The sequence below is a fragment of the Dendronephthya gigantea genome, unplaced genomic scaffold (genome assembly GCF_004324835.1).
Source record: "Dendronephthya gigantea isolate DGI-Jeju-01 unplaced genomic scaffold, DenGig_1.0 000188F, whole genome shotgun sequence".
Classification (NCBI taxonomy): Eukaryota; Metazoa; Cnidaria; class Anthozoa; order Malacalcyonacea; family Nephtheidae; genus Dendronephthya; species Dendronephthya gigantea.
Window position 1 is genome coordinate 225,701 of NW_021163198.1, and position 11,001 is coordinate 236,701.

Here is an 11,001-nt window from a genome sequence, read left to right on the forward strand (position 1 = left end):
TCAGTGCAGTGGCATGCCTGTGGCCATTTCCTTCAGGTATATTTTTTGCCATTGTTTTTACAATTTTACTCCATTTTATGATTTTAATATTATCCATGCTGTACTGGGATTATGTAGCAATAAAGAGCAGTGTGCGGATAGTGATCGAAGCTCTGGCTCCCTCATAACTGAACATAAACAACGTATAATGTTACATCTGCTACTTGCGTTTACCTGTTAATCATTTTCCCCCTCCTGGTATATCAAACATGCCCATGCAACAGACAGTTGACATATTTTACCATTGTTTGATTTAAAAACCAATATCATGGTCTAGGATCAAAGGATTCCCAAAATTGTCTGGTTTCGTCCGTTAAAATGGGTATATAAATTCGTCAAACTGTTTATACGGATATCATGTCTTATGATTGATTTATGATGAATTTTTCAACAAAATAGGGTCCAATATTGGATCTTGTTAACACACCATTTACCTGTTACAATACTATTACCTTGATATCTTGCATCTTGCACTAATACTACATAGAACATAAAGTTAAATAAAACTTGCATTATATTTGTAGCCTGTCTTCAAAAGACTCTACAAGAACTCTGGAAGAGAAGCAGGTACCATTAGATACTTCTGAGAAGTACTCAACAGGAGAAATGTTACAGTCGACATAAAACATTATGAAGACTGTGAGCAGCTGTTAATGAGTGTTGGCAATTGCTATCTTGTTGAAGCATTGCTAGAGTTCTTTAAGATGGAAAATGTAAATGATTCTCCAAAGGAAAATAATCCATTGCCTGATCAAGATGATTTGAGTGAAGAAGAAAAGAAAACCCACCTAATGAATGACTGTCTTAAGGCTAATTTCCACTCCGGAAAACGAGCAGCGGATCGGAACGAAAGATAACCCGCGCTTGCGCCGTCTGTTGAGATTTTTGGCTTATATTGATCCGAAAGCGTCCGAGACCGGATAAAAAAAAGTTCAAATAGTTTTAACTTTTTTTATCTGATCAGAAATCACTTCATGGATCGGACCAGGCTCGGAAAAAAATCCGATCCGGTCCGATCCGCTGGCATTTATATAGATATATAGATATATAGATATATAGGTATATAGATATATGGATATATGGATATATGGATATATAGATATATAGATATATATATATCTGTGGGTGTAGATATCGGACCAGGCTCGGAAAAAAATCCGATCCGGTCCGATCCGCTGCGCGTTTTCCAGAGTGGAAATTAGCCTTTAGACAAGTTCTTGGATGAGTATGTTTTTCAAGACACTTCATGCAGCGATGTTGACAGTTTAGAGGAAAATACCTCAGACAATGACTCATCAGATGGCATTTTTAATTATTCTGTCAATCTTCTTCGATCCTTCATGGCTCTATTTGATTGCAAAGATGCAGTGGCATTTTAGGAATGGAGAACATTTTGCATTAATCCAAAAACAGATGTTGTATTACTTCTCATCTGTTTCTGGATTTAATGTATTATGCAATTGAAATGCTAGTTACCACCATCCAGAATGAAGTTTTACTCTCACCTGCTGAGTCACATCTGTGTAAATGGGCTGCGCTAGTCAACTGGAAGGGAGGTGATGGTAAAAACATTGAAATAGACCTGTTACAAGAGAACCAGAACAGGGACATGAACTGGCCAATTGGTTTGATGGGAGCAAACAAGACAGAGAAGGCCACCAATAGGATGAACAAGGCAGCTGGAGGACATCTACACCCACAGATATATCTATATATCCATATATCCATATATCTATATATCGATATATCGATATATCGATATATCGATATATCGATATATCGATATATCTATATATCTATATATCTATATATCTATATATCTATATATCTATATATCTATATATCTATATATCTATATATCTATATATCTATATATCTATATATCTATATATCTATATATCTACGTCTACCCATATATCTATATATCTATATATATACCGTACATATACGTAGACGTATATACATATACATATATAGATATATGTATACGTATACACATAGACATACGTATACCTATACATATACATATACATATATAACAAATCTGTGCATTTGAAAAAGAATATTGCTATGGTTACAGAATCTCAATCTACTAAAATACAACAGTCTGACCAGGAAATTAATACAACAGGAAGCATGGAAACCTCCTTGTTGGAAAATGATGCAGACCAAATTGAATTGAATGGTAATTTCTTGCAACAGACAGCTCAAGTAAACAACAACACTGGACATGAACAATCATCAAATGGAAACAACACTACATTTGTCAACAATGAAATTGAACTTACAGAGCCGTTTGGGTCACCTAGCAGCCAACCTGAATTAATCATGACTTATAAGTAGAAGTAGAAATGCTCATAAAGTGGATGGACATTTCAACCGAATTTTAATTTCTATTTTCGCAGGAGGTAAAATAAAGTTTCAACAGTGGGATGCTGCTTTTACTAGCTGTGTAGGCAAAACATCATTGAGTCCACAGTTCAAGATGCTTAGGCTAGAATCATGTTTGCAAGGAGAAGCAGCAGATACAGTTAGGGGATTCACAAGAAGCTTACAAAGCTGCAAGAGCTAGACTGGAGAAAAAGTATGGTGGTAGTAGAAGGCAAGTTCAGAGCCATTTAGAAGAATTAAAAAAGTTGAAATCGTTACAAGAGGAAAATGCTAAAGAATTGGAAGTCTTTGCAGATGTTTTGGAGCGGGCTGTTATCTGCCTCAAATAGAATGGTCGACAAGCTTATCTTGAAGCAAAGACTTTATATACCATTGTTCTTGAAAAGATCCCAGAAAAATTACCCACCCAATACTACAGATGGTTAAGAGAGAAACAAAAGGAAGAGTCTATGGGAGACATTAAAAGATTGGATTTTGCAAGAAGCTGAATACCAAATTCAAGCCTCAGAAATCAAGCATGGTTTCGAAAGATACGAGCAGAGAGCAAGTGGAAACTTGCAAAAAAGTTAGGTTTGTGCTATTGTTGCCTTGGTAACAATCACATTGGAAAAGCTTGCAAATGGAATGGACAATGTAATGTAGACGGTTGCAATGAAACTCATCACTATTTGCTTCACAAGTCACGGGACACCTCTAAGTCATTTGGTAATAAGGTGGAAGATGATAACCTTAAGGATTTAATACGGAGGGTGATGACCAACAATAGACATATGGCGCAACTCTAGGACAGGAAACAGAGTATATTGCTTTGCAAACAATCCCAGTGATTTAAAGGACAGGAAACAAGAAAATTGCTGTAAACTGCCTTTTAGATGAAGGGAGCAATACAAGCTATATTAACAAAGACGTTATCCAGGCTTTGGGGTTGCATGGCGAAAAACTGAAATTAATGTTAAAGTGGCTAACGATGAAACTGTTACTTTTATGTCATCAACATTTGATGTTGGGTTGGAAAGCACTGATGGTCGGGTGGACACCACAATAACAGTGCAATCGTCAAAGAAGATTTGTGCTGGCATGAAACCCGTAAATTGGATAAAGATTAAACACAATTGGAAAAGCTGAAGGAGCAGTTGCTGTTAAGGTAGTGGTTTTTCTCCAGTCTAGCTTTTAACCTTTGAAGCAAGTTACAAGCAATTCTTGACTATATTTGCAGCAAATAATATATACATATCATTAATATTCAGCTTATATATAAGTAAATGCTAACAATTAGAAATACATTGTCCTCTTCATTGTTGTAAATACAATCACAGTTAATCCCGGTAAAACTGCTCACGAATGTGGACAACTAATTATTATTAATTATAAGCTTTATTTGTTTATCAAGTCATAATCTTGGAGCTCTTGAGCGTTTAACGATTTTCACAAGATCGAAACTCGATCACCGCAGTTCCTGGCCTACTATAGTACGATCGTACTTGTTATGAAATATAAGCTTTATTTGTTTATCAAGTCATAATCTTGGAGCTCTTGAGTGTTTAACGATTTTCACAAGATCGAAACTCAATCACCGCAGTTCCTGGTCCACTATAGTACAATCGTACTGTTATGAAATGACGGATATTTGGCGACAAAAAGTACATGCGTTTGGCGGACAAATATGCAACAAGCACATGTTTTAGTTAAAAGTTGATTTTTCTGTTGTTATCATATAAATTGTGTAATGAAATCCTATAAAAGCAATGTTTCCTTATTAAATCAGCACTCAAATGTAGATTGAGGCTACTGTAATGAACTCGGAACAATATTACGTAATGATGTAGTTCTATAAATACTCGGAACAATGGAGTGCATGAGTATAACCATATAAGGAATAATTAGGTTAACGTTGTCATGGAGATTTTGATATAACGACCGAACCCATGCGAGATTGTGAGCCAGTAGAATTTTGTATTATTATTTTTGTTTCGTTTCAAATATATATTTTTGCAATAAGATAAAGGAGTGATGAGTTTGTATACTAAGGACAACTTTGGTATATAGTGGTGCCGTGACCAGGATGTAAACAAGGGATATTTTAACGAACATTTACGACAATAAGTGAGAATTAAAATGAGCGACACGGAAGGACAAAGACAAAGCGAAAGTGTGCAATCGGCCATTTCGAACGAGCAACAAATCGAGAGTAAAATCAACAAAGAAATAGAAAAATTAAAGTTTTATTTGGAGCAAACTGACGAGTTAATCGACGAGGATGATGTTAGGGAAATTGAAACCGTAAACAAGCGCACGAAAGTGATTTTGGACGAAATATACAACCTTGTTGCAACCGCTCAAGAGAAGAAAATTGAGCATGGAAAAGACACACCGCGAGCGATTCAACAATGGAAGAAAGAGGTAAGAGATAAATACTTGCCTTGGGTAAATGAAATGAACAAACTTTCCGATTATTTGGTACGAAGAGAAGCACAAATGACCACCGAACAAGAAAACAGGAAAAGGGAGGTGAAACGTATTGAAGAAGAGCGCGATAGAGAAATTATTCGACAGCGAGAAAGGGAAATTTTGGAAGAAAAGTTACAGGCAGAACTTACACTCACAGAGAAGAAGCTAAAAATGGAAAAGGCTGCAAGAGTAACTCAAGCAAAACTTCCCAAGTTGAAAATATCGCCATTTAACGGGACCATAGCGGACTGGGTGCGTTTCGAAAACATGTTTATTACACAAGTTGATTCTAAACCAATTAGTGATGAGGAAAAGTTTGGCTACTCGAAATGGTAAATGGAAAAGTGAGGAACAAGATCTCAAATCTCAAGCCGAGTTCAATTGGTTACAAAACAGAGTGGGAACGGCTCAAAAAGGAATATGGCCAAACAAAATTGGTTGTGAATGCCCATATTGATGAAGTAGTGAATTTACCGACAGTAAGAAGATCCTCCTACAATAAGGTTTCGGATTTCTACGAAAGTTTAAGCAAAAATCATGATGCTCTGCAAACTCTCGGTGAACATGAGAAATTAGATGGATTTGTGATGTGTACGATTAATAAGTTGCCAAATGTAAGGCCAGACTTGGTAAGGACGGACGAAGACTGGGAAGAGTGGAAAATGAACAATCTAATTGAAAGTCTAATCAATCTAAGTCTGAACAATCTAATCGAAGCCAACAAGTGATACAAGAAGAAGTAGAGAGAACAGCATGTTTTTGCAGAGAAGAGATACTGAGAACAACAAAGGGAAGAAGACACCTTGTTGTTTATTTTGTAAAGCTGAACACTGGAGCGATACATGCAAGTCTTGCATAACCACAGCTCAAAGAAAGTCTTTCTTTAGTGAAAATAAGTTATGTTTTAATTGCGGTACCCCCGGGCATAGAGCCAGAAACTGTCGTAGCCGTGGATGCTATCACTGTGGGGAGAAACATCATACCAGTCTGTGTTACCTTCACTCTCTGTGTTTTGTGTAACTTTATTTGTTTCGATTTTTACGGTATAAATCACGCTTTTATCGCTACTATTCGTCTAATACAAATCTCATATCAAATCTCTATCGCTTCTCAATTCTCTCTCTCAATCTACATACCGCATGCTCTAATACGTCATGTGACGTATTTCCGGTCTATTTACTCTTCTAAAGTTACTGTTCAATTCCGGAGGGTACATCTGCATGATCCCAAAGAGCAGAAAGGTGGAGGTCCACTACTAACCGGGTATTCAACTGCAAAAGAAGAAGTTACATTACCTTCTATAATCCCAGTTAAAGTGAATGGAGAAGTTTTTTGGGCTTACTTGGACACAGGTTCTGGAAAGAACTTCATTTCCAAGGAAGCAATCAAGAAACTCAAAGTTACACCAGAACGACAAGAATCAAAAGAAATTATAACTATTAATGGAACCAAACGACAGTCTATGCCTATTTACAATATCGCAATCGAGTCACTAGATAGCACAGCCAAAGAGGACATAGAACTAGCTGGATCAATGATGCAAGATTTCACAACGGTGAAAAGACCGGACATGAACAAACTTAAATGGAATTATGAGCATACAAAGGATAAGAGGTTTTACATGATGACAAATGGTGAATATCCTATACATATGATCTTTGGCGACAGCACCTTCTGTAGGATAAAGACAGAGGAGATTTACAAAGGGAAGGACGGAGAACCCATTGTCGAGGGTACTACATTTGGCTGGCTTATTCATGGAGGAGATATTGCGACAGATGTATGTATGTTCACAAAAGAATCAAGTGAGTATGAGAAGTTATACACATTGGATGTACTTGGAGTTGAAGACAGAGGGGAGAATGACCAACTAGAGGTTTGTAACGAGTTTAAAGAGAACATTACTCGGACTGAAGATGGGAGTTATCAAGTTCAGGTGCCTTGGATTCCAGGACAATGTTTATCGAAGAGCAATCTAGAGCCAAGTCGAAAACGATTAGCCAATGTGTGTAAAAAGATTGATCGGGATCAAAAGTTGAAGGAGGATTACCAAGATATTATCGAGAAACAATTAGAGGCAGGCATAATAGAAACTGCACCAGAACAACCAACCGGCAAACGTGTATACTATATGCCCCATAAGCCTGTTGTAAGAGAAGAGGCTACGAGCACTAAAGTTAGAATGGTCTTCGATGCAAGTGCAAAGCCAAACCCAACTGCCAACAGCGTGAATAATTGCATGTTTACTGGCCCTGCACTCCAACCATTACTTTGGGACATTTTGATACGAGCACGAATGGCCCCACAACTAATTCTCGCAGATATACAAAAGGCTTTTCTACAAATTGGGTTGAGAGAAGAAGATCGTGACGCGTTTAGATTTTTATTCAATGTTAATGGCATCGAAAAACAGTTTCGGTTTACTAGAATACCTTTTGGAGTAGAATCAAGTCCATTTATGCTAGGAGCGACCATTCAGCATCATTTAGACGTTCAGCCTGCACACCTCAAAGACACAGTACAAGCTTTGAAAGACAATACATACGTTGACAATATTATGCAAGTTAGCAGTGATGTATCAGAGTTAGAGAAGTTCAAGTTGGAGGCCACAGATATCTTAGAGGGTGCTAAACTACCACTGCACAAGTGGGAATCCAACGTTGAAGCCTTGGAAAGTGAGAATATGCCCAATCCGTCAAAGATCCTCGGACCTACATGGGAGAAGGAAGAAGATGAATTGTACGTTTCAGTACCAGATTATCCAGAAGGAACTAAAGTTACGAAAAAGTCCATTGTAAGTCACCTCGGAAAGATTTATGACTCGTTAGGTATTGTTTCGCCAACAATGGCAGAAGGAAAGAGAATTTATCGTGAGGCGTGTGACGAGACTAAAAGTTGGGACGCTGAGGTTTCACAACCGTTGGAGCAAGAATGGTTAAGATGGACAAAACAGTTGCGAAACGTTAAAATACCAAGAAGCATTACGAAGGATATTCGGAAGATAAAGGATATTCATCTTCACATCTTCGCAGATGCAAGCGCTATCGCGTGTTCGTGTGCAACTATAGCGGTTGTTGAACATTCTACTGGAACCGTTAAAGGATTGTTGACAGCTAAGGCGAGAATTTCCAAGAGAAACACCTCAATTCCAAGACTAGAGCTGATTAGTGGTCAAATGGCCGCAAACATGGCAAAAAACGTGTGTCAAGCATTGAAACAACTACCCATCGTTTCGGTAACTGTTTGGATGGATAGCATCGTGGCATTGTTCTGGATACTAAATCCTTCTAAATCATGGAAAACGTTCGTAGCCAATCGAGTAAGGAAAATAGTCTCGGTAACGAGTGAGTTAAATATCAAGTGGAAATACTGTCCTACAAAAGAGAACTTAGCCGACCTGGGGAGTAGAGGAGCGAGCATAAATCGAATGGAAAGTAATGGATGGTCCCAACTGGCTCTTAGAGGAAGAAAATCAGCCGAAGCAACCGGATCTTAACTGCACTCAAGAAGTAAACATAGAGAGTAAACCTCTGAAAGAAGTAGTTTTCCAGGTTGCAGAGAGAGACTCAGATGAATGGGATTTGTTGTTAGAAAGAAGTCGGTACTGGAAAGTCTTACGAGTCACTGCCTGGTGTCTAAGATTTAAGAACAATTGTTTGGCAAGAGGACAAAAGTTGAAACGAAAGAATGGTCCACTTCAAACAGAAGAAATTGTAAACGCAAGGAATCTTTGGGTAAAAAGGGTTCAAAGTGAAACACCCGAGATGTTGAAAAGTCCAGGCTGGAAATTTGTACGAGATGAGGAAACCAACATCCTGAAATGTGAGGGAAGAATTTCCGGGTATCGACCGACTCACGAAGAAGCAATGCATCTAGGTGTAGCGAGCACAATGTCTTTAATACGAGAACAATGGTGGATACCACAGCTAAGAGCCAAAGTTAAGAAAGTAATTCGAAACTGTAACGTCTGTAAAGTTTTCGCGGCGAAACCTTTTACGGCTACAGCAACGTCTCAATTACCTGAATTCCGCACAACTCCAGGAAGTCTGTTTGAAGTTACAGGAGTGGACTTCGCGGGTCCACTCACGTACAAAGTGACAAAGAAAGAAGATGGAAAATGTTATGTAATCATATTCACCTGCGCAACATCAAGGGCGGTGCATTTAGAACTGGCTAAAACGCAAACAGCAGAAGAGTTTCAAGCGAAATGGAACTCATTTATTACAAGAAAAACGAGACCAAGAAAAATAATATCGGATAACGCTACGACTTTCGTAGCGACTGCGAAATGGATCAAACAAATCAGAAAAAGTGAGCGTCTGCACAATTACTTTGCTAAACAGGATATCCATTGGTCATTTAACTTAGCAAAATGCCCGTGGTGGGGAGGACTCTACGAACGATTAATTAAGGAAATCAAAACAACCCTTTATAAGACATTGGGAAAGACACATCTGTTATATGATCAACTAGAGACAGTGATATTGGATATTGATCGACATTTAAATAATCGTCCGCTCACCTACGTTGAAAGCAGTCAAGAAGAAGAGCAAATCCTAACTCCTAATACTGTTCTATGGGGACAGGAATCGTATGCTTTGGGAGAGTTAGATGAAGTAGAGGATGAGAATGAAGTAAGCAGACTACATAAACGTCTCACCATGGCGAGACAACACGCATGGTCGAGGTGGCAAAGTGAATACATTCATGGGCTAATGGAGTATCATCGAGTGAATAAGAAAACATCACCAGTACCAGACATTAGAGAAATTGTATTGCTTGTAGGAGAAGAAAAAAATAGAGGACGGTGGATGAAAGGAAAAGTGGTTAAGTACGTAACAGAAAAAGACGGTGTTGTTAGGGGAGTAATTATTCTACATAAAGGTAATTACTTAGAACGTCCAATTCAACTCGTATGTCCATTAGAAATATGAAGCGTGGTAAAGGAAGATCAAATTCACAACGCAAGTACTGAAGAAAATAACGATGAGTTAAAGAAAAGACCAGAAAGAAGAGCAGCAAAGATTGCCAAAGCCTATATAAGAGAACAATTGCAGGAAGAATAGAAAACAGTAAATAGAGTAGAATGTTGGTTAAAAATTTATAATCCGTTTAAATTGTTAGGGGAGTGTGTAATGAACTCGGAACAATATTACGTAATGATGTAGTTCTATAAATACTCGGAACAATGGAGTGCATGAGTATAACCATATAAGGAATAATTAGGTTAACGTTGTCATGGAGATTTTGATATAACGACCGAACCCATGCGAGATTGTGAGCGAGTAGAATTTTGTATTATTATTTTTGTTTCGTTTCAAATATATATTTTTGCAATAAGATAAAGGAGTGATGAGTTTGTATACTAAGGACAACTTTGGTATACTACATTTTGGGTCCTTCAAGCCAGATCGCAGAATTTAAAGGAAAATTTTGAGGAAATATCGGGGGTAAAATTTTGTTGAAATATTGAGGATAAAACAAAATATATTTTGGACATATTGCATTATCGGCAGCAAGCAAGAAAGTTTGGATTTTATCGGGATTAAAGGAGATTGGAAAGTCTTAAGTACACCTTGTATTGTGTTTTGGTGTATATGGTGAAAATTTTCGTGGAAAAAAAATGAGTGATACGAAAATAAGGGAAACAATTGAGCAGGCCCAGGGGGCTCAAAAGACAGTGTCGGTAGTAGTGTAGATATAACATAAGATTTTAAGAAGCAGAAGCGAAATGCAACATCGTTGTTGATGCGTTTATTAACACAGCTATCCTGTTTGTTGTCAGAAGAAAACCCTAACCGAGAGAATATATGTAACTTGTTGGTAAAAATCGAGGAGCAGAAAGAGATTTGCTTGGAGGTACTAGATAAGCTTGAGGAAGGATACCGGAGAAGTGGGGATAAACAAAATGAATGTGGCAAAATAGCTGAGCAAGTGGAAGTTGAAACACATGCCTCATGTCAGCTTTTGTTATCGTTAGCCAACAAATCTGTGCATTTGAAAAAGAATATTGCTATGGTTACAGAATCTCAATCTACCAAAACACAACAGTCCGACCAGGAAATTAATAGAACAGGAAGCATGGAAACCCATGATGGTCGTTTTGTGTAATTGTAATTGTGT

General features: G+C 37.7%; 1 protein-coding gene across 1 annotated transcript; it reads left to right on the forward strand.

Annotated features, from left to right (window-relative positions):
* Positions 1-5,207: 5,207 nt before the first annotated feature.
* On the forward strand, positions 5,208-9,693 carry LOC114538581. Its single transcript, XM_028559715.1, has 4 exons — positions 5,208-5,469; positions 6,189-8,222; positions 8,341-9,512; positions 9,664-9,693. Exons 1-4 carry the CDS (start codon positions 5,208-5,210, stop codon positions 9,691-9,693), a joined length of 3,498 nt encoding a protein of 1,165 aa, XP_028415516.1.
* The last annotated feature ends 1,308 nt before the right edge of the window (positions 9,694-11,001 follow it).